This window comes from Carya illinoinensis, chromosome 4 (assembly GCF_018687715.1).
Source record: "Carya illinoinensis cultivar Pawnee chromosome 4, C.illinoinensisPawnee_v1, whole genome shotgun sequence".
Classification (NCBI taxonomy): domain Eukaryota; kingdom Viridiplantae; phylum Streptophyta; class Magnoliopsida; order Fagales; family Juglandaceae; genus Carya; species Carya illinoinensis.
Window position 1 is genome coordinate 43162177 of NC_056755.1, and position 23813 is coordinate 43185989.

The window sequence follows — 23813 nt, forward strand, 5'->3', positions numbered from 1 at the left end:
TCTCTTTTCTCAAGGTTTTTTCCGTTTCTCCTATTTTTCATGGATGTATTGATGGCAATTCAGTTCCAAAGTTTTTTAAGCTTGAAAGGACCTCAACACAAGGATCACGTTCACGTCAGATATGTCTAGCACTAAATATACTTTGTTTAATGGTTGCGTTACTGTAAATGATCGTCTGTTATTTCATTTCTGCAAGTGTCATTACTTCTGACGGGACCCTTAAGTTGTCTCCCTCGATCGTTTGAGTTGCCACTTCTCCTACTTAACTGTCTGAAAAATAGTAGATCGAGATAGTATAAAAAAAGACATATAAAGCCTTTAAGCATGCATAGATCATAACAAGTTTTCTGTTAGGATAATTATTTTGGGATTTCCATTTGCTGGCTAGAGAAGCAGTAATTAAGAATTTAAGATTAATGGCAGACAAGTTCAACTTCGTCAAAGCTTTGTATATAGTTCTTGTTAACTATAGTTGATTGAACACATCTGTCACTGAACTTTAACCTATCAAACTTGCAAAGTTTCAAGGCGATTGACTGATATCCCGCTACATGAAGAGGAGCAAGAAAAAATTGCACACACTAAAAAGGAGCGAAAGACAGAGGTAGCTAGCTAGGCTTAAAGCGTTCAGAGTGTGAAATTACACACCCCCTGAACGCCGGAAGTACTTATATATAAGAACTCCAATCATGGAATATAAACTTTGTCCATATATACTTCAGCCACAAACCTATCATCTGAGCTAGAAAGGGGAAAAACGATATTAGTACGTAGGCCTAATGATAGTACTGAGGAACCTTTTTATCCTTCTGGTTATTTGGTGAGATATATATGAAACTTGCTACCACTTTAATGCACAGAGGATATACATCCGCGCTTCTTTCTTATCATTTGGAGTTATCATCTGGATTTTCTGTAGACTGTTTTTGACATTAAATCATGAATAGAACCGAAATAAGAATATTTATGATATCAACCATGTCCCATGTTATATGCTGGAGTAGTAAGATAGTTGTCAACAATCTTGCAGGGTTGATGAAAACTGCATGTTTTTTGTCGGTGGTATTCCATTTGTAAAAGACCAGCTTGATGGTGACCTGATAATTAAGAATTACTGAGCAAAATATTGATCTGTATGCACATGTAATTGTTAAACAAATAGTAACACGAATTTAGAACGGATGCTTTAATTTCCTTGAATGGTGATGATAGATGATCTACTTCTTGATGTTCTTTGTCAACCCAAATATTTGCTTGGCCCTGTTTTCTGATCATCTTCGTTTGGGCTAATTAATTGGCTTTTAATTACTATATATGCATTATATTTTTCAGTGATTTAATCGACAATTATGCATTGATTTTCGATCAAAACGAAATCTCATTAATTTTATGCTTTGCGAAATTATCTATTAATGCACGTCTATGATCATGTTAATGCACAGGGACGTTTATTAACACAATTGAATGACATCGCATCTATAGTTTTTTGTTTATGGGTTTCCCGATTGTTTGGTCTGACCAATCTATTATTACTTTGAAAAAAGAGCAACATTGCAAAGAGAACACATCATGAAGTATTCTGTGATTTATTGTCAAATATCATCCATGTTCGTGTATTATTAATTTGTAGAATTGCCTACTTTCTTGAGTCATGATATATAGTTCCATCTGTTCCGATTATATATGCACTTTTCCTTCAAATTTTGTAGATCATTTACTGGTCTTAGTCCCAACGCTTTGGTGTTAAGAGCACTTGCTTCCGAAGTGATGGGGAATCTAGGGTGATATGCACGCTGTTTATATGCTTTCACATCTATCTCTTGAAGATTAGTATACATTTATGTACACTAGCAAGAGGATTTTATACATCAAAACGCATTAATCAAGTGTTAGAGCATTTGTATTGGTCTATGCATATGTATATGCAAAGTCATATTTGCATAATGAGTCTAAATTCATGTACATTGAATTATGCATCTTCAAATATTTGTATAATTATAAACAGTATCTATACATATTTGAATATCTACTATTCACTCTTCAAAATATATTTTATTCATTATTTCTCTCTCCTCCTACTCTCTTTTAACATATTTTACCTTTATATATTTTATTCATTCACTCTTAAAAAAATATTTTACTCAAATATTTTATATATTTGAAGATCAAATCTGTGCCCCTCTCACATATTTTAAGTACATGTATTGGATGTTAATGGAATTTCTTTGGTCGCTAATTGCATGCATTAATTCAAAACATGAAAATTTCAAATTTTATAAAAAGAATTTTTAAAGAAAAGATAAAAATAATAAAATGATAATATTTTTATTATTATTTTATTTCAAATTTGCACAAGCGAAAGAGTTTTACTTGTATAGTAAATTAGATTTTTAAAAGAAATGATTTTATTAAGGAAAAATATAATTATAAGTATAATTATATAATAATTTGTGTATCAATACGATGTGATTAGTTAAAAAATAGATTTTATTAAAAATAGTGTTAATTTAAATTTTAAATATAAATAAATCAGTATTAATATATTAATATATTAATTAGTATGGAACTGTATTTGTATATAATGAAACTCTTTTACTAACGTGATGCTCTTACATATAAGAATTATATTTCAAAATAGCTTCCTCATTGATCATGATGGTTTCCTTGAATACGAAGTTAGTGTCATGTACGGCCAGGCGTGCGCATGTTTGCATGAGATCGATAGGGCTATAGATCAGTACTGGCCTTGCATGATGACTGATTTATATCCTTTTATCAAAAGATTTTGATTAGAAGATCATGTACGGACGTAGGAAAATTATGCAAATTTTAAGTGCAAATCTACATAATATTGACTCATCTCATTATTACCTCTTATTGAATATTATTCATCATTAATCGACAAAAATTGTCCAAGTTTGTTTTGTACGCTACAAAATAGAATTGATCTGAATTATGAACTGGGGTCTAATTAATATATATATATATATATATATATATATGTGACATAAGCAAGCTATAATAAATGAATAAATTAGCTTATAAGCATATGATTACTAGGTCCATATTGAAAATATTTCATTTTATTTTATTATTATAATTTTTTTAATTTTTAAAATAATAATAATATTAAAATATATTATTTTAATAAGCGCAAAATTAAACGCGCGTGCTTGCTATTTGCATTATTTAATCCAATCATCGTCAGTATCACATCAATCGATCGATAGTGGTAGTCAATAGGTAGCCAAATTCGTCACTCGAAAATGAGTACAATCATTAACCAGATGTAGTGAAGCCAACTCCCAACCCACCCAAATGGCCAAATGTACGATCTAGGATTTGTCACTATGAGATCAAGCTTCAGGTGGCAGCTGATGGCTTGAAATGATGGGAAATGGGTGGAGAAACAAAGACAGAGAGAGGCGGAGGCTGAAAAAAAGGAACGAGAATCTTGCATTTTCTCAAGCAATATGAGCAAATAGAAGACCTTTGTTTTTTTCCTTTTGGGGGTAAAAGCAGAATCGATGAATTAATTGGCCGGAAATCAGATACATTGATATCAAATAGTAGATCCATATTAATACCCGTACGTACGTGACCTTCTTGATGCCTGACTGACATAGACAAGCATCACAGATTTATATCTAAAGCAATCAATATTTCAAGCACACAAATTAAATAGCTAGTCTTCCTAGCTATTTGAAAGTTTACATGTATTTTGAGATGCTTAAGCCATTTTTGTGTATAAGTTTTACGTACCAATAAACCAAGGTGGGGAAGGAGAGAAATTTAGATCTATGATTCAATCACCATGAATTATATATAAGAAGCTGATGAAGAGATGATCATATATAAATAAGACTATAAAATGCATGCCGGAAGAGAGAAAATATTACTGTACGTAGCATGATTCCCCTAGAGAGAAGTGGCTCTTCTTCTTGGGTTATGAGTCGTGACTGTGTGTCAATAATGTATGTACAGTACTGATCGGAAGATAAACATGGTTTAAAGTAGGTTGCGTCTCCATCAACCTTATTAATTATTCAGAGGTACGTACGTACGTATTTACTCATACATCATAAAGATGCATGCACCTTCAAATCTATTGCCAAAATCATTCTTAAATACGTAAATTTAGCTCTATGATTGCAACAAATAATTATTAAGATCGAGGAAAGAAAGTCACCCCCTCTCTCTCTCTCTCTCTCTCTCTCTCTAAAAAGTATGTCGAGCCATCAGTTCAGCAAAGCATCAGCTGTAGCCATAAATATTGACGAAAATGTTGCATACATGATTTCTGATCTCTTCTTTTTAGATTTTCTTTGCTATTCATCATCACGTGTTTGTCTTCCAGTGCAGCGAAACAAGAAATCGAGCAAAAGAGCCAAAGACGCACCCAAAAATGAATGGCAGAATTATTGACCAAAGATTAACGTTCCCCATGAGTTGCATGATTTATTTAAATTATTTTCTTGTGCCGGCAATGTTGAAAGGTTCCACCAAATTGGGACAACCCCACTGCCCCCCAGCCTTCACCTCCGTAATAATCTGCAACAGTAGTACTTGCAATAACTTCTAATAGCTAGTGATCTGCACTACATTCTTAAAATGTTCAAAAAGGGCTTTTATATATATATATATATGTGCGCATTGCTTGAGGGTGTTTCTGTATAAATGAACTGGGAAGAAAGAAAAGGAAGAACTAATCAATGTACAAAAAAATATATAAAAATCCTGCCTTGGGAAAAAAACACACACTTTTGTGGCTGTGGAACAGACACATTATAAGAAAACCCCAGGTATATGGTACGAGAATCCCGCGTTATATGGTCAATAGGACAGGACGATGAATTGGACCCAGAAAAAAAGAGAAAAAAGGTCACCCGAAAAGGTAAGGTGGGACCGAACAAACCCCACAACAGCGTAAACCTCCACGTGCAGTCTTGTCACCCATGTCGGCTACAGTGACATGACGGTGCCATCTCTTCCATCCGTTCGTCTAGGCCCAGTCACCGACGTTTAGATCTTGCTACGTGTAGAATTTTAACTGGCTCTCGAGTCAAAATCAAACTCACTTGGATTTCTTTTTACTTTTTCTTTTGACGGACGGACGTTTGTGTGTGGGTCCCAGCTCATCGTTTCGATTTTCAACAGCCTGGGCATTCGGCATGTGTGGGTCCCACTCTTTCCAGTCTTGATTAGTCGTTTTCTGTAAGGAACCCTACACTGCCTTAAAATGAAAGTCATTTTTTTTTTTTTTAATTTATTTTGTAGTCAAACTATTTACGTGCGATGATAATTGATATATTTATTATTTAACGGATATCACGACTCATCGACCTCTTATAAAAGAATGTTCTAATTATCAAAAACTCTACAGTCTATTTTAGTATTCTTTTTATCTACTTTATTAATATAATCAGTGATATTTTTTTAAATAAAATAATTAATTTAATTATTTATATTAATAGAATATATAAAAAATATATAAAATAGCTATATGTAACAAAATTTTTTAATTATTTAATTTTTAATCATATTTCATAAATTGATGATATAATATTTTTTTTCCAAATATGTGTTGTGTATTAAAAATTAATTTTTGTTACAGTCATTTTTATATATTTTACTTTTTAATTATTTAATTTTTATATCATATTTGATAAATTGATAATATAATATTTTTTTTCCAAATATGTGTTGTGTATTAAAAATTAAAAATTAACTAAGGTTAAATTGATCCATTATTAAAAATATAATTTTTTATGTATGTCTCATATTTATCTTTTTTATTTTTAAAATACACGAAATTTACATATTGTAAAATTGTAAATATCATTTTTTATTTTTCTTTATATCTAGAGTTACATATTTAAAAAGAAAATAATGTATAGAAATAAATATTTTCTGTTTAGAATGATATTATAAAAATAAATTTATTATATTAATTCAAATCATATTAATTTATAAATTTAACTCGAGAAAATTAATTAATTAATCATATATATGTACACAGAGTAGGGTAATTTGTTGTTGCCAAATCAGGAGGATGCAATGTCACGGCTTACAGGTGAGTCAGTGAGTTGTAAGGATCATGGGAGATTCTGCACACGGCAAGCTGTCCCAGTCCCATGCTATAATTTTCAGGCTCGAAATGCCAAGACTTTCTATCTTTTCTTCGCATCGTTCCTTCCTTTTTTTGAAAGTCAGTCATGTACAAGCTGTTACCTACAAGACATACATGCATTTTTCTGCGCGACGAACACCAAGTTCACAACTCTTCTCATAGTTGATAGTACCAGTACTGAAGAAAGCAAAAAATAAATAAAAACCCCAGCATGAGCAGTAGAGAGTACTCGATCTAGAGAGACCCCAAAGTTGGCCAACCTCACAGCACGCACGCAGCCAAACATAAAGCTGCAAACACCAACTATCCAGCTCTTCAAGCTTGTTTGTGTTTGCTTGATATTGGTCAAAATGTATAAACAAGAGTAATGATACATTGACAATATATTTCACAATAATATTATAAGAAGAGGGTATTTTTATAAAATAACATTATTTTTATAACATGTTTTATAAAAATACCTCTCATTTAAAACATAGTTGTGTAAAGTATTGTGAAAAATATTGTTTAAATCATTTTCCTATAAAGAATACATAAAAATAATTGTATATAGCAGAAATTTATTTTAAGAAGATAATTTCGTACTTCTTCGGTATTCTAATTTAAGAGAAGTATTTTAACTATAAAGAAATTCCATAAAAGTTAATTAATAATACTTTATATAATACATTATATTAACTTTATAATAAAAATAATTTTATAATCTTATAATATATCGTATCAAACTACGTCTATTTGTAGCTTTACTAATATAAAATTTTTTTGTATCTAAAATTTCTCTAGGTTTAATGAAATTACTATTATTCAATTGACTAACTAGTTAGTTTACTATCATTTTGGCTGAATTATACAATATTTTTTATCCAATATATGGATTTTTTTAAAGAAAACTTAGTTAAATAAAATCATTTTTTTAATTTAATAAAACTAGGAAATAGAAAAAATGAGAACATTTATGCAAGCAATTCAATGAAAATTGTTGTCATTTGTTATGATAAATAAATAATAAAGTTGGCAAGCATGAGAATCGATAGTTGAAAAATTATTGATAAAAAATGAATATCTAACAGCCCAATTTTTCAAAAAATGATAAATAATAATAATAATAATAATTAATATCATTTCTTAATCCGTAAAGGAAAATTACAGTTTTCGGGACTCTCTATTGACAATTAATGGAGCATTCTTCTGAGATATATTTTTTTGAATGCATGTAGGTTTTCAACTCGGAAATTTCATAAAACTTGCAGCTTTCTTCACATTTTCAATTATATATATATAACCAAGAAAGTTAAAGCTTATTACGAAATAGATATACATTTTCGATAATTGAACTTTCCAACGTCCCTATGAGTTTACATTTAGGATAATGCTGTTTGAACAGATGGTTTACCGATTTTTGGTTTTTTTTTTCCTTAGTAATTAAGTGAGTGAATATTATGGAATTTATATATTTTTTGTAAAAAATATATATATATTTAAAGATGTTAAAAAATGAAAAAAAATAAAAACCATTTTGAAATACATTTATCGGTAGAGACAACGATCCCATAACAGTGTCCTTACATTTAAAAAAGAAAATGCTTTGGCCACCGTTAATGGCTCCCGATAGGGTCTACCGTTGGCTTTTTTTTTATTAATGATTACGAAAAAAAATGTTTAATATTAGTATAAATTTTTTCATTTTTTTAAATATTTAAAAATATTAAAAAATAATTTAAAAAAAAAATTATCTATCGGTGACTTCCGGCAAGAGCCACCAACGTTGCCTCTAGCACCATCTATTTAAAAAAAGTTGTATATGTATTATTATTCTATTCCTTTATAATTTCGTAGTCCTCTATAATCTTGTCTTCTCTTTTTCTTGTTGGACCATTTTTTCTTCCTTTTGTTTTTGTTAATGCTAGAGATCAAAAAAACAGTTGGGCAGTGGGTTGAGGAGAGATGCTTTCTAATGGGCTCAAGATTTTTGTTTGAAATTATGTACCCAAGAAAACGAGTGCTAGGCCCAATATAGTATTGAATGTGCCATCAAGACTGGAAACTGAATCTTGTGGTCTTCATTCATTTGCCAAATAAATCACCTCAACTAACTAACTAACTACTTTTACCTATATTAGGTTCAATTCAGTCACTCACCTCTATAAATCAGGCCTAGTTTGAGGAAGAGGAGATATGCATAATTGGGAATCCCTAGGCTTTTTTGGTTGGCAAATTTATTTCAGATAAATTATTGATGAGATTTATTATTTTTTTAATTTTTAAAAAAAAAAAATTAAATCTCATCTGAAATAATATCCAAACATAGCCTTAGTTTTTATCTAATATCAAATATAGAATATTTTCATAATTTGACTTGAATTTGAGAAAATTATTGTGCCTTGGTTGAGGTCTAAAATTATAAAGGAATTAAGGACCAAAAAATATATCTTTTTTTTAGGTATGCAAAGATTTCTTTAATTTTCTCTGTTATTTTCTTGGGAAAGTTCCTAGCAGCAAGTACCCATTTTGTTGGGCAACGAAGAATGTCTTGAGAAACTCAGACAATCATCCATTGATGAGAATTTGATGAACTACATAATTCTCTTCAATTTTACAAAAACAGAAGCAGAGATCAACCTCATGCACCACCACAGAGGAGATCAAAAGAATCAACATAACAAAGAATCACCACAAGAATACGTATATACATACACAATGTCAAATGCCAGCCGAAACTAACCCGTGCAATGTAACAATGCCAATCAACTTATTCCGGTCATCTACCACCGGCAAAAACTGCACAGGAGATGGTGGTGCTTCCATCTTTTTCATTGCCTCCACCGCCATTGAATCTGGACTGATGGTTCTCGGCATCCTGAAATAACCCGAGGCTGTTAGTAATTTGCAGGTCTTATTCATCCCTCTCTCCCTCCTTAACGTCTGTGTTCGCTAAGCCATTTCTTGGAGGTTTCAATTCAAGAATAGTTTCAAAGAATTTGAATTCTCAGCAGCCATAAACATCCAAAATACTCTTTTTAAGCAACTCATTTCACAGGAATTACAAAACCAAGAAACGTCAATTTTAAAGAATATGAATTTATTTTTGCTTCTATTACCTGTTGCACATTTCTCCTACTGTGAGCTTAAAAATGGCTTCTCCGCTAGCCTTGAGTGTGCGCCGGAGATCACCATCGGTAAATGTACCGATCAGGTGGTACTCTTCATCTATAACAACCAGGCATCCACATCCTTTACTTGTCAGCTCCATTAGCTGATCCATTATCAAATCTCCTTCCCTGCAAACTGGAAGCTCCTCTTGTTTCTTCATAACATCTTTTACCTGAACCTCATACGAGTTATAACCTGTTAATCTGCAAATCTTTTAACAGATAAATTCTTGAGTTTCAATCGAGGCCCGAAACCTGACCTTGAAGATTAGACTCTTCCCGATCCGACCCGCGGGGTGGTTCGCGGCGTATTCTTCTTTGGTCAAGTTCCTGGCCCCCATGAGCGCGATCGCCACCGTATCCCCGAATACCATCTGGATAGCCGTCGAAGTCACCGGCGCCAGATCGAACGGGCACAATTCCCTCTCAAGCGGCAAATGCACGTTCATGTCGCAAGCCGCCGCGAGCGCATTGCCCTCCACGGACGTGACAGAGGCGAGGTACGCGCCCTTAGCCCGCGCGCACGGAACGAGGCGGAGGAGCTCCTCGGTGGTTCCGGACTTGCTGAACAAGCCGATGATATCGCGAGATGTGAGAATCCCGATGTCTCCGTGGAGGGCGTCGACGGGGGAGATGAAAGCGGAGCGGATGCCGAGGGAGACAAGGGTCTGGGAGATCTTGTTGGCGACGAAGCCGGACTTACCGACGCCAGTGAAGAAGACAGTTCCGGAGGCAGAGAGGAGGGTACGCGCGAATGATAGAGTTTGGGGGAGCGAGAGGTTGTGGAAGAAGAAGTTAAGGTGTTTCTGCTGGCATTTGAAGAGGTTGAGGAGGGTAGTCTCGTCGATTCGGGGGGGTGGAGGTTCGTTGTCGGACGGAGAGTGTTGTGGGAGCGAACCCATTGTCTCCGGCTGACATGCGAGATCTGACGTTGATGGCATTAATAGCGACGAGTGTAAATTGTCGCCGCTATTATATGTCGGTGTCTTTCTTCGCTGTAATAAGTAATAACAACTATATAGGCTTTGTCGGTAGCGGTGCAAATGTTTGTATGTTGTTGTACACCTGCAGACACGTGACAAGACGTGCAATTTGAAGTCAGAAGTAGAAGTTTTAGGGAAAAAAAATAATAAATTATATATATTAATAGTAATGCTACGTATAATTAAAATTGTAAATATTATATAATTATTTTAAAAGAAATTAAAATTTATGATTAAAAAATTAATTTTTTTTTTACATAAGTCTCATATTAATTTATTTTTTTTAAAATAATTACTCGTTACTTATACAATCACAATTATAAAAATCATTCCTTAATTATAATGTACTTTATATGCCATCAAACCAGCTTGGAAAATATAATTTTTTCGTCCCGCGTGAACTCTGATCTTTGCTGTCAATTATTCCCTCCAACGGGGGCTATTTGATAATTGCATGTTAGGGCCACGTGGCAAGCAAAGTGATGAGTCATTTAACCATCTTGAATGATGCATGTAAAAAAAAAATTGATATATGTTATATATATTTTTTGGATATTTCCCTTCGTTTATGTATTACTATTTTTGCGTATAGTTGTAATTTGTGAAACTTACTTGGTTAAACTCGAACCAAGTTTAATTTGTAAAGAAAAAGCTTGATCGTAAAAGTAAAAATTCACTTGATTAATAAATAATATGTTGTCGATTAAACTCAACTTAATTCGATTAAAACCCTCTCGTTTATGCACAATTTGACTCGTTAGTTAGGTTCTATTAGAGCTTGTTCATACATCAATGAATATCTTTGTGTAATTCATTTTTATATATTAACATTCACACATATATATATATATATATATGATTCGGTACATATTAACTTTGATAATATAGTATAATTACCTTTATAATTAAATATATAACATGTAAGCAGTTGTTTATGCCTAGTCATTTATGCATATATTTATATAATCCATAATTATATATTTTTTAATTAAGTACTTAAGTGACTAAGTTATAGTAGGTATGTTATAATATGTATAATAGTTAGTATGCAAGACTTAACGTCTGTTTAAACTTTAGATATTTAGAATATCTCATAATATTAGGTAATGGTAGTGAGATAGTTTGAGTTAAGATATTTTATTGCCTTTTAAAAAATATGAGAGAAAAAGTTTAATAAATATATTATAAAGTTAAAAAATTGTTTGAATATAATTTTTTCATCTTATTTTTGTTATTTGAGAAAATTATATTATTTTTTGTGCTTTGTTTGAAAGTTTGGAAAAATTATAATGATTAAATGAAAAAATTGAATTCAATTTAAAATTGAAAATATTTTATGTTTGAATAATATTTAGAAAATAAATATCTCACAATACTTGAGAATACTTGTATATCCAAACAAGCCCTTAGTTTCATATACTACAATGTAGAAACCTTATAAGAAATGTATTCATAAAATTTTTATAATCATATATTTGTATATTAGCTGTAAAAATTTCATTTAATTTAATCATTTTTTTAATTTTTAATTATTCAACTCTTTCAAAAATAAATTTAAAAATGTAAAAGTAAAACTCGAGTAATATATTGACTTGTCTCAGCCTTGTTAAAAAATAGGCAAAGATAAAAAAAATAACTCAACTCACTTCGTATTTAATCAGCTCGAACTCAAACTCGAGTTATTTGAGTGAGTTTTTCACTACACTCTATCACCCACACGCCTTTTGTAAGTCTCTCTGGCTTCACCTCCATTACTATTGCCTTTTCTTTTTAGGCCCCCTTTCTCTTGCCTTCCGTTCATTCACAACATGTGGTTGTCATTAGGGGTACCACCTATCATACACAGGTGGGTAGCCCGCCCTCTCATATCTTATGCTCACTCTTGAAATCGTTATAAAAAGTAAGAAATTATACTTTTCAAGTTATGTGAGATCTCATTTACAACACATACTCACTTAACATAAGGTCACAATCGCCTCTATTTAAATTCCGATTATTGCATCAATAGGTAACATGAGTCAATACTCACTTAACATAAGGTCACAATCACCTCTACTTAAATTCTGATTATTGCACCATTAGTGATACGAGTCAAGTCTCACATTTTTAATTGAAATTGACTCGTTTTTATCATTTATAACGACCAAATGAAGTGCCAAGCCAACACTTGGGTCCTACTCCAAATTGACTAGCCAATAGTATAATTAAAGTCTCTTAGAATAATTATAACGTATCCATCTTCGACACTGCAAGATTGTATTCACTACATATATTCAGGTCAATGGGAAGTATCATATGTCCATACTTATCATTTTAGTTAGTTATATTTTGCCCAAAATAAGAATTCTACTGTGCTCAGTGCCAGTAGTTTTTACTTGTGAGCACCGTCTGTCTGCCAGCACCCTTTGAACACTCAGAGAAAGTGCAACTTCTTTACCTATACAGGACCACCGATTTCGGCTGAACTAAAAGACAGGATCTGATGTCTCGTCTGCAGATTCTGAGGAACTTGACAGGCTTGTGCTTTCCGAAGAAACTTCAAATATCACACGTGTCTGCAAAAATGAAGTAGCATCTTCATCTTCTCTCGCACTTGAAACTACTGTAGATACCTTGGTGTAATCTTTTTCTTTCGGTTTGTTCAGCATTGTTGATTGTAACATATGTGCCTTCCTTTCTATCTCGATGGCAGATTCAGAAATACTATTGATGCTGCTTCGTGTTGCTGCATATTTGCTTTCTACAGGGATGTCTTTTGCTTTCAATTCGTTAATCATTTTATATTGGAGCAGACGTGCCTTTATTTCTGCCTTAATGCTTGAAGTAGAATTCGTACCAATGCCAACGGGTTTTCCCATATCTTTCGATTTGTGCTGCTTTTGTTTTGATTCTTCTGCATGGGATGGTAAACCACCTACAAGCCCTGATTTTCGTGTACCACTTTTGGAGGCAGGAGAGTACAGAGACAGTCCAAGATCTTCTTTAGCCCATCTGTAGACTGCACTTAATTTTCCTTCCAAAGCTTCCACGAGAAGTTCTAACTCGTTCATTTCGTAACGGAAGAGGAAAAACTTTTCACTCCAAGAGCAAGAACAGAACTGCTTTGCATGATTCAAACATGAAAATTTGTTTGGATTACATTGGCAACCTGCTGCAGAGAAGTGTAAGTCAGAGAAGCATACTGTGCATTGCCTTTTGCTGGTGGCATCAAAATCTTTGCTCATCTTTCGTTTCTCCAAAGATTTGCAGAGATACTTTCTCGTAATGCCCTCACACTTGATACGTGACTACACAAGAAAGAATGAGAAAAACAAAAGAATTCTAAATCAGGTCACTTGCTTCAACATTGTGGAGAAAAAAAGAACAGCCTGTGGATCAGTGCAAGATGAGAACAGCAGTAAAAAATATAAAAAGAGAAAAAATGAAAGGAGAGAGGCCGAAAGAAAGAAAAGAAAGCTCATAACCCTACCGCTATATATATGGCACCAAAATAAAACGCATCTATCTTTCTTGTAGGTTACAATGAGGAGCCGGAGTTGAGCACTATAGGGATTACCTTGAATGATTTTGCTAAGACCCCATCCACTCCACAGGCATCTTTCCATCTCAAATTATCCAATGTGTTATTCCCACGCAGTGCTACTTCCCACCGGGCCCTCACAGCTTCCCTGGCTGCGCCGAGCAACAGCTTATCGTGGGATATTGACGTTTTTCTCCCCTGCTCGCGATAAAGTTCTACAGCATTCTTCCCAAAGGGCAACCAGTCAAGGGGGGCAAAATTTACCATCTCAGCACAATTGAAGCCGCAATCAAATCCTGTATGATATGCTCCTGGGAGAACAAGAACAAACTCCCTAGGATATTGAATGCAATGATAGACTGGTATACCCTCTGACTTCAACCTTGAGGCAGATGCTTCAGTAACCTGTTGTATCAAGAATTAATGTCATAAAAGATTTTTAAATACTAAATACGGAATGTGATGAGTTTTACTGGTTCTTGCTAAAATATCCGAGCAAAATCTTTACTCGTCATTGATGAAATTGTTGCACAAATGAAAATTAAATAACAGAAATTTTCATTGTTCTGTGTTTTTTCTTTCTGTGCCAAAAGAGAAGAGGGCTGGGGGGTGGGGAGGCAATGACAATTGTACATCAACTGGAGCATGGGAAAACAGTGGTGACAACCATCAGCATGAGAAAATCACTAAATCTGTTTTCATATATTGTTTACAGATCCTTTTACTCATAAATTTACATACAATCCCGGCCATAATCAACCAGTTCGTAGTTATAAATGGAAATAACCAATATTGAACTTAAAATATCCACAGTAACTCCTACTTGAGCTAAAGATGGAAGATCATGAGAAATAATATGAAGAAACATATCTAGACTTGTGAAATCGGCTAATCTGTTAAGCATAGTGCAGAGACATTATAGAATAAATGGCAAAGAGCGATAATATGCAGACCAATGTTAGTTGCAGCTGCATGGATGGTGTCACATCTATAGCGAAGTTAGAGAATACACGTTCCCTTCAGTAGCTTAAGAACTTCGAGCCTACCAGGAAGCCTTTCAAGATGCACTTCTAATAGCTTATTTTGCCAAAGCCTATCCTATTGCATTTTAAATAGTAATCTACTCTCCAAAGCTTATTAGGTTTGGACTAATGGGAAAAATCAAGAGTTTTGGTTTACTAAAGATACAGTTACTATCTTTATAATGTTTATTTTTCTTCTCTGTCCTAAAGATTGAACGAAGACTGGCAGGGTAAAAGAGATTGTACCTGTCTAAAGGAGGCCGGGTGACACTAATAAAGAGTACCCTTTCTAACTTACCAACCTATTTCTTGTCTCTTTTTCCAATTCCAGCAAGTGTGGCGGCCCAGATCGAAAAACTATATCGAGACTTCTTATGGAGTGGGTTGGGGAAGGAACAAAAATTTCATCTAGTCAGCTGGGCAAAGGTATGCAGGCCAATTCAGTCAGGTGGGTTGGGGATTAAGAATTTGAGAACATTTAATCGGGCCCTTCTGGGGAAGTGGCTTTGGAGATATAATGCGGAACCGGAAGCACTCTGGAAACTGGTCGTGGACTACAAACATGGTAGCTTGTGGGGCGGATGGTGTACTGGAGAGGGGAATGGTACATACGGCGTGGGGGTTTGGAAGCACATAAGAAGAGGGTGGGGGGTATTTGTTCGACACACTAAACTTGTGGCGGGGGAGGGTACTCGTGTAAAATTTTGAAGGGACATATGGTGTGGGGAGGAGGCCTTAAAAGATGCATTTCCATCTGTCTTTCTAGTGGCCTGTGGCCAAGATGCTTCAGTGGCAGACCTTATGGTTCTTTCAGGGGACCAAGTCCAATGGGATGTCACTTTTAGTAGAGCTGCCCAAGATTGGGAAATGAACTGTTTTGAGGCTTTTTTCAGCCTTGTATATTCAGCGAGACTACAGGTTTCGGGTGCAGATAAGTTGTGGTGGATACCGACAGATAAAGGTATTTTCTCGGTCTGCTCTTTTTATAAATCTCTTACATGTCGACCGGATTCCCAATTCCCTTGGAGAAGCCTGTGGAGAAATAAGGCACCCCCCAAAACAGTCTTCTTCACATGGACAGCGGCTCTAGGGAAGATATTGACAACAGATAATCTGCGTAAGCGTCGAATAATTATCTCAGATTGGTTCTGTCTGTGCAAAAAAGAGGGTGAACCAATGGATCATCTCTTGCTACATTGTGAGATAGCTAGAGCATTGTGGAGCGAAGTGTTCAGTCGCTTAGAGTTAAACTGGGTAATGCCGGCTTCAGTAGTTGAGCTTTTGGCCAGCTGGGCAATTCCGAGTGGGGTCCCTCAAATCAAAGCAGTGTGGAAGATGGTCCCCATCTGCATAATGTGGTGCTTATGGCGTGAACGTAATGATCGGACGTTTGAAGATAAGGAGCGGTCTTTAGAGGAGCTTCGGTCTTTATTTTTCTGTACTTTATGCCTTTGGGCCATAGCAATAGACTTTAATGGCCTAAGTTTTCATCATTTTCTTGTTTCTAATGTATCGAACTAGATAGATGCTCCACCTGTATACCTTCTTGTGTACTTGGACTCTGTCCTTTATCATTAATACTACCGTTTACGTATCAAAAAATTTTTTTTCTTCTCTGTCCTATTATCTTGCACAAGTCATTCCCTGAACAACCATCCGCTTTAATAACACCACCAAAAAGAACCCCCCCCCCCCCCCCCCCCCCCCTTTTCAAATTTTCCATCACAACATCCAATTGGAATATGATTTCTTTGCCACCCCATCTCTCATTTCAGCTAAAGGCGGGCAAGGACATGGGAACAATATCGCATTATGAAAAACATTCCGATGGACGATCATTTTTTTTATTTTTTTTTTGTCTCTTGTCAACTTCTCTCTTTATTTTTCATCTCTCTCTCTCTCTCTGACTCATGCATGCGCGCGCACCCTCAACTCATTGGTACCCTCTACCTTTTTTATCATCAACACGAACCCTCCAACACCACAACCCATCTTTACATTTCACAAAGCCATTCCCATTCCTTAAATCTACCAAATACTAGAAATGATATGCTACGAATTTCCCTATCCAGATGTGTCAGTGTACACATCCAAAAGAGAAGGTATCAATATGTTGGGATGGAAAAAGAGGTAATAGAAACCTGCTTCAATTCTCAGTTTCACCAAACCCTAATTTCCTTATTATCTGCCTTTTTCTACACTAAGCCTGTCAACTAAATGGCCCAAAATCTTTAAATTAGCCCCCGACTGTACCTTCTGACAGGTTAATGTATAAATACGACCAATTTTCAGCTGTAAAAACTCGAAAGTAATCTCATGCCCTTACTTCTACCATCCCAAACCCAGCATCATAGTTTTGTGAAACCTTGGCCTGTCCACCATGATAAAACAAGCACATTATCCAGAGGCAAAAGTAGCAATGCTCTGAACAAAATACTCATCTTTCAGAATGAATTGGTCATCAGAAAAGTTTTGGAAGACCAGATACATAAAGCTTTATCGCTTCAGATTGCATGGAAAGCTACAGCAAATATATAAGTATATTCTACATGAGGTGGCGCAGCTAATGTATTGCTCACAGGAGACAACACATTATCCCACGTACAAGACATATCAAAGAGATAACAAAAAAGTCCACCTTGAATGACCAATATTCTAATTAAAGTTTTACCAATATGGGGCAATTATGAATCCCACCAAGTGGTGGAAGATAAGCATCCAATACCATGACTATCTGAACAACAAAACCATGTTTTCCCAATGAAGCACTTAAATGAGAAGGATATCGCAACTCACCAGCATATGACCCAACTCAGGTTGTTCAACTAACAGGTCTGGAAAGTGTTTCTTCATAGCCGCCTCAAACTTAATATTATAGCTCCCTGGAACGCAACTCCATATTTTAGGAGCACCCAAATGCATGTAACACAACAAGTATAAGTGGTGCTCTTCAGCTTTCTGTTTTTAAAAAAGATTGGATGAGACTTGATGGATGGACATTCAATGGATTGAAGAAAACATCTATTTATGTTACATAACTAAGAATCCAAGTATCTTACCCAATGACGTGAAGAAAAACACATTCCTACACAAAGCTGAGGCAGTAAGATATGAGACGTCTCCAGGCTTTCGAAAGATAGAAGAGAAGCAGGCAGTTTAGGAATATTGTTTAAGTTCCAGCTTGATTTTGAATACTTGGGATGACCAGATATCTCGACTGAATTAGATGCTCCTGGAAATCCACTGCAAAAAATTCGAGCATCCAGGTTTGCACCACAAAGCACCTAAAGAATGGATGAGCATAGCAATATAAGCTGCCCAATCAAACAGATATGCATACAGTAATGTCAATCATTGATCATTGAACACATTGTATAATCTCCAACATACCTCAATTTCTTCAGTTGGATTCTCAACAATACGTATGTATTCACCCTCAATGTCTTCCACTGATGGTTCCACCTGCTCTTGAAATGCAGTTGAGTTTTTATCTGGACCTGTAACCTTAGTTCCACTGCAAAAATATTGGCACTTGAAATCATCTGCATATCTCTTAAAAGTTTCAAGAGTAAATTCTGGACCATGATCGGGCTCAAAGCTTTCAACATCATAGGGGATTGGGGTATATTCATCACTATAGCCATTCTTTGAACTTATCCTCAAACTCCTCCTCTTACCCTTCACATTTCCATGAAGCCTAGCAATTTTACTCTGTGAATACTGATTTTGAAGCCCATCGATCCTCTGAATATGAGTGACAAATGTAGAATCTTCCCATATGTTCTTTTCCTTTATTAGGCAGGGAGGTTGCCACGACAGAGGAGGAACAATACGACAAATTCCATAAGCTTCTGCTTTAGGGCGTATGCTCGCAATATACTCAACACTGTCTTCAAATTCCTGCAGCAAAAGGTTCAAGGTCATCCTGAATTAAAATTTCTACAAGACATTTAAGATAAACAGAGAAACTGAGAGCACAAAAATGAAGACAAGAACTGACAAAATGCTTTATGTTAGATAGGAAATACCTCTTCTGTGGGATGGAAAACAGGAGCCTCCTCCATGATACTCCTGCCTGCCTCTTCAGGACGCCACCTTGCTGTTACCTGTTCAAAATACTACAACGAACCACGAGCATCAAGGAAACGAGAACATGACCTGGTAATGCATCAAAATTTTCAAGTGCATTGGAAAGTTTAAAACTAGTACCTACGAATCATATAAAACAAACAGAATAATATTTGTAACTAATAAGAATCGACCTTTAGACAGTTATTACAATCTGGGCATCCTCGAATAACTCCTTTTGGAAGGCAAGTTTTAGGGAGATCCTGCAAAAGAAACAAAGTACCACTATAACTAGCATTTTCAACCAAAAAACAAACTAACAGATTTCATTTCTGATCCTTCAACTCCATATTCTTAACACGTAAATCATCCAGAGGTAAGATACACTCAAAGCCACCCTATAAAACATAATGATGCAATCACTGTCATGCCAAAACCAAATCATCTGCATTCAACTTCCTCTTGGTTTATCCCTAAATAATATTGTGAACATATAAATTTGCATTCATTTTTAAAAAATAATACGGAGTTGAAGCGGGATCTTCTCAGATACTTAAAGTTCTAATCATGAGGTATTTCATCAGAAACCAATATTGCAGAATAAAATAACCTTGAATAACCAGCATAAAGTAGCATAACATTTCTTTTTTTATACAAGTACAATATAAAATTTTATTGAATCAAGTAATAAGGCATAGCCCAAGTATATAGGAAGTATAAAACAGGAACACCTAATAGCATAACATTCCAAGGCACCAAATGAAAGCATTTTAATATCAAGAAGAAGATCTACCACCATATCAAGCTGTCCAGCTTCCAATTCATCCGGGCTATGATTGCTTTGGTCAAAAAGTATCCATGGTCTTCGTTTAAGAGATGTCTTCAAATCCGTAATATCAGTCATGGCTGACATGGTGTCCATCTTGATTGGCTCTTTTTTAGATGCACTTACGAAGGACATGGAATTATTTATTTCTTCACTTTTTTCTACTCTCTTCAGTATGAAGGATGTAAGAGATACAAAACCTGGTGGAACTGAGAGATTTTCCACATTCTCATCACTAATACAAGACCGTCTGCGCTTTGTGCCCATCAGCACTGAAAATTAAAGTTTAAAAAATAAATTACTAATAAGTATGTTAAAACAAGCAATTTAGGAATGCACTAGATAAAAACATAACATTTGGGAAGGATATTGAAATCAAATCCAACTGATTATCCTCACTGCTAAAATCAGTTGACATCCACTGATTTTCACCTGCCTAGTCAGGTGCTCCCCTTTGTGCTTTTTTTAATACATATTTGTATATACTTATCAAAAGAGAAATTGGCTGCAGCAAGCAAACAAGAGAAGCAAGCATGGGGAAAAGAAATAAGCAGGAAGAAAAATGATGAAGGGCAACTGCAAGCAATCAAGCGAATCCAGCACACTCCCAAAGCACATTACAGTCATCTGAAACATAACATACCAGTAAAAGAGCTGAGTTTCCCACAAGAGAATGCGATTACATGTGGAATTAGCAAGTGTTTCTGCCTATAGTTTATTCTTAATGCAAATTAAAGTGCGTTATCTGGTTTGGAACCTATATTACAGTCTCACCCTCCCAAACATCAACTGTTTCTCTTGCTTCTTTTCTCCTTTGTTGTTTTACAGTGATCTTAACAGGATAGGATATAAAATGCTCAATCTTAAGTGCTTTCCTGCTTGGCCCTTTCTAACTCAACTGAACTATCAAACTACAAAGCAACATCATCAACGAGATAAGTCAGCGGCTCACACAGTGCCATCACATATATCCTGCCAATATCTACATTTTTGACACCCATCCAACATGCTTTTATTAATATAGCACCCCCCACCTACACTTGTTCCAAAGTTTTTCATTGGGCTTCAGATGATAGAACCACAATAACAACATATTACATGTATTATAGCACTTCACAGACATACTCCAGTGAAAACCAAGGTGCTGCTGATATAGAAGTTCCATACCCAACCAAAACAGTGCGTTTATGACTTACCTACATATTAAGTTTTTAACTACAAAATCCTCAACTGTATAGGATAGATAAAATCAAGGAAATCAGTTCAGTCTAATTTTAAGTTAAGTCTAACATCCAAACACCCAACTCTCAAATTACTAAACTCATCTCAACTCAAAACTTCCTTACACGTAGGACCTACAACTATTTTCAACTCAACACATCTTTATAGGTGGGACCCATATTCTTTTTCAATTTCTCATAAATAGTACTAAACTCATCTTAACATCCAAACACATTTAAACTCATTTTAGATGGATCCCACATAACTCTCTCCACCAACTCAACTCACTACTATTCATGAAAAATTCAGCTCAACTCAACTCAGCCCAATATTCAAACGCAGCCTTACATTTCCATGCCACAACATACTGCTTTCTGCCATCTAAATGGGGAAAACCCTGAAGTCACCAGAATGTATCATTCCTCCTGTTAAGTTTCTACTGAAAATATCATCCTCGAATGTTTGAACGAATGGGTTGAAAAGATTTTGCCACTTCCTAACATGCTCAAACTAACCATCAATTCATAAAAACATACTTTAAAAAAATCATAAAAACAAACGATTTTATAGATTTCATTTTGACTGTTCGGTAAATAAGTTAACAACGATGAGTCCTCCCGATATTCCTATTGATAGAAATCATCTTGACAACCATTTCACCAAAATTTAAACTTTTAACCACTGTTCTACAAAGCTTTTCACACGACCGACACTGAACTATAACTCTTGACCCGTCCATTGTTTCTGAAACCAGTAAAATGGATCCGCCCCGACTTCATTAAACGAGTCTGCTCCAGTTTAATTAACGCTTATCAGTACGAACCTCACACAATATGCCTGTATCAGTACCAACAGCAGAGAACGAGAGTAATTTCGAATTTCATAGTCATCGAAATCCCACTAGTCAAAAACACATACCCAAAATAAATTCCGGAAAATAGAAGGGTCGGAAAAGTCTCTGATGAAAAGCCTCGCAGGGCAACACCTAAATGTAACGCACAATACACCGCCAACCTGTTGAAGAAGAAAATGACCTACGAAGTAAACCAAAACGGAAAAAAACGGTAATAAATCTCGATACAGAGGAAGAGAGACGACAACCTTGTGCTATCTCTTTACCCGAAGCCACTGAAAAAGGCTTCCAATTGTTTCTTGCCATAGTTGCTATGATAACATGCATGGCGCTTTGACCGGGTTTTACTCTATTTCAGTTTCGAGTCGTCTGATTGACAAAAATAAATAAACACTCAACTGGTGTCTGAAGATGGTTGATACTTGAGAAATTGAGAATTATGTTCTGTTCTGTGGAATACGTACGGTTCATTGGTCGTGTCGAATCTGATTTAACTTAGATCTTCTGACACGATTTTTCTTTTCATGAACTATCTTATACATATTCATATATTTTAAAAAATTAGATTAAATAATTGGTTTAGCTTTATATAAACTCTTTCTTCAAAGCAAATAGTCTAATTATGTTTTCTAAATAAAAAATTTGAATTCCAAACGCTCAACTCCTATAAAAATTAGAAAAAAATAAACATTTTCTTAAAAAAGTGACTTCACTAAAAAGAGGATGTTTTTTTATATACTTTCACTAAAAAGAGTGTGTTTTTTTATATTTTACTTGCATTTTTTCACGGTGAAATTCATAAAAAATTATGTGAAATTTGACTTATATAATTTTTTTTAATATCTATGAATGTCCAAGTCAACTTATGCGTATTTTAATTAATCTCATGGGACCTTGAAGTTAACAGTCGGTAAACCTCTAATGAGTCTGAAGAGATTCGAATTGATGATCATTAAAGAGTAAATTTAAAACCTGATCAATTGAACTATCACTCAAGGTTAAAATATGCAAATTATTACTTATTTTTAAATTTATCAAATATTTATACATTCTTTTATGACCTTTTTAACATTAGGAAAATATAAATCATGGAATTTTGGTCAAACATAATTAAGCTTGACAAACTATCCTATTTTATTTTTTTCAACAAAGGTAGATCAAATATTCAATTAACAAGACTGGTCCCCTTGTCCTGCCTCGAGCTCTCGGATGGGCGGGGGATAGTTAGGACTCCTGAACCCAGGCCACTTATGTAAAGCTTACCCACTTAGATCGCATGGGCGGGGATAGCTAGGAGCCCAGCAAAAAGGGCTCACGAGAAGATCATCCAACCAATCTCAGAAGCTCAATGCTTTGAAGCATTTCACTTAAACTTTTCACCCATCACCCCCACCATAATTGTTACTTTTGCCCCCCATCACATTTTTCATTCTTTTTCAATCCAAAACCTACCTTAATCTTGTCCCTTTAATATCTCTCTAGCTGGAACACATGAAACCCTTCCATGGTAGCCACCTCTAGCTGGACAAGATCATCTGGCACTCCATTCATGATCCCCTAGTTCTTTACATAATGTCTCAATATATATCCGACCATTTTTGGAACTCTCTGATCTCCATCTTCAAATTTTTTCTTAGGTAAAAGATTAATTTTGTTGTTGCTCATGAAACGTACAGCACCTGATCTCTAAACCTTGTAAATGACCACGTGCCACCTCATCATGATCATCCATCCCCCACATGCCGCCATCTTCATCTTTTTGGCAACTCCCATGCCAGCTTCATCCCTCACTAACCCTTCTTCCGGCCTCCCCATCGCTGCCCCCAACCACCCCTTAGACCATACCCTAACGGACCGGCGTGGCCGGGGCGCACAATTAGAAACACCCCGTCACCCGTCCTTGTCTTCATGAATCATTTGCTTGCATGGCGCCCATCTTTAAGACTATGATTTAATTGAAAAAACAAGTATAGATCCTTTACAAGTTAGTTATAGCTACCTACAGGGGATTAATGTATCATAAGAAGAATTAGAGAGACAC

At 35.0% G+C, this 23813-nt stretch overlaps 2 protein-coding genes and 1 long non-coding RNA gene across 6 annotated transcripts; 1 reads left to right on the forward strand and 2 right to left on the reverse strand.

The window, feature by feature from the left end:
- Positions 1 to 8658: 8658 nt before the first annotated feature.
- On the reverse strand, positions 8659 to 10220 carry LOC122306772 (probable arabinose 5-phosphate isomerase). Its single transcript, XM_043119284.1, has 3 exons — positions 9540 to 10220; positions 9229 to 9452; positions 8659 to 8987 (listed from the first exon to the last, which is right to left on the reverse strand). The coding sequence occupies exons 1-3, from the start codon at positions 10218 to 10220 to the stop codon at positions 8831 to 8833; spliced, it is 1062 nt and encodes a 353-aa protein (XP_042975218.1). The 3' UTR covers positions 8659 to 8830.
- Positions 8889 to 10432, forward strand: LOC122306773. The gene is made up of 2 exons (XR_006241512.1): positions 8889 to 9020; positions 9502 to 10432. It is a non-coding gene; the product is annotated as an uncharacterized LOC122306773 (long non-coding RNA).
- Positions 10433 to 12463: 2031 nt separating this feature from the next.
- On the reverse strand, positions 12464 to 22261 carry LOC122306045 (putative lysine-specific demethylase JMJ16). Of its 4 annotated transcripts, XM_043118385.1 has the most exons (10): positions 22021 to 22260; positions 21838 to 21933; positions 19666 to 19970; positions 19067 to 19135; positions 18833 to 18922; positions 18195 to 18704; positions 17864 to 18088; positions 17601 to 17762; positions 13819 to 14187; positions 12464 to 13549 (listed from the first exon to the last, which is right to left on the reverse strand). In XM_043118385.1, the coding sequence occupies exons 3-10, from the start codon at positions 19963 to 19965 to the stop codon at positions 12728 to 12730; spliced, it is 2547 nt and encodes an 848-aa protein (XP_042974319.1). In that variant the 5' UTR covers positions 19966 to 19970; positions 21838 to 21933; positions 22021 to 22260; the 3' UTR covers positions 12464 to 12727. The 4 variants fall into 4 exon arrangements, with proteins under 4 accessions (XP_042974319.1, XP_042974315.1, XP_042974317.1 ...); XM_043118381.1 differs by lacking the exon at positions 21838 to 21933 and having other exon boundaries at positions 22021 to 22261; XM_043118383.1 differs by lacking the exon at positions 21838 to 21933 and having other exon boundaries at positions 18833 to 18910.
- Positions 22262 to 23813: the final 1552 nt, after the last annotated feature.

What these genes read in the sequence shown, in the direction of transcription:
- LOC122306772 (XM_043119284.1), bottom strand. Translation starts at nt 10,220, where the DNA reads ATGCCATCAACGTCAGATCTCGCATGTCAGCCGGAGACAATGGGTTCG. An exon ending in GGAAGAGTCTAATCTTCAAG is followed by an intron (nt 9,453 to 9,539) that starts GTCAGGTTTCGG and finishes TATGAGGTTCAG; the next exon opens with GTAAAAGATGTTATGAAGAA. An exon ending in GTAGGAGAAATGTGCAACAG is followed by an intron (nt 8,988 to 9,228) that starts GTAATAGAAGCA and finishes GGGTTATTTCAG; the next exon opens with GATGCCGAGAACCATCAGTC.
- LOC122306045 (XM_043118381.1), bottom strand. Translation starts at nt 22,099, where the DNA reads ATGCATGTTATCATAGCAACTATGGCAAGAAACAATTGGAAGCCTTTT. An exon ending in ATTGTAATAACTGTCTAAAG is followed by an intron (nt 18,923 to 19,066) that starts GTCGATTCTTAT and finishes GGTTCGTTGTAG; the next exon opens with TATTTTGAACAGGTAACAGC. An exon ending in TTTTCCATCCCACAGAAGAG is followed by an intron (nt 18,705 to 18,832) that starts GTATTTCCTATC and finishes CTTTTGCTGCAG; the next exon opens with GAATTTGAAGACAGTGTTGA.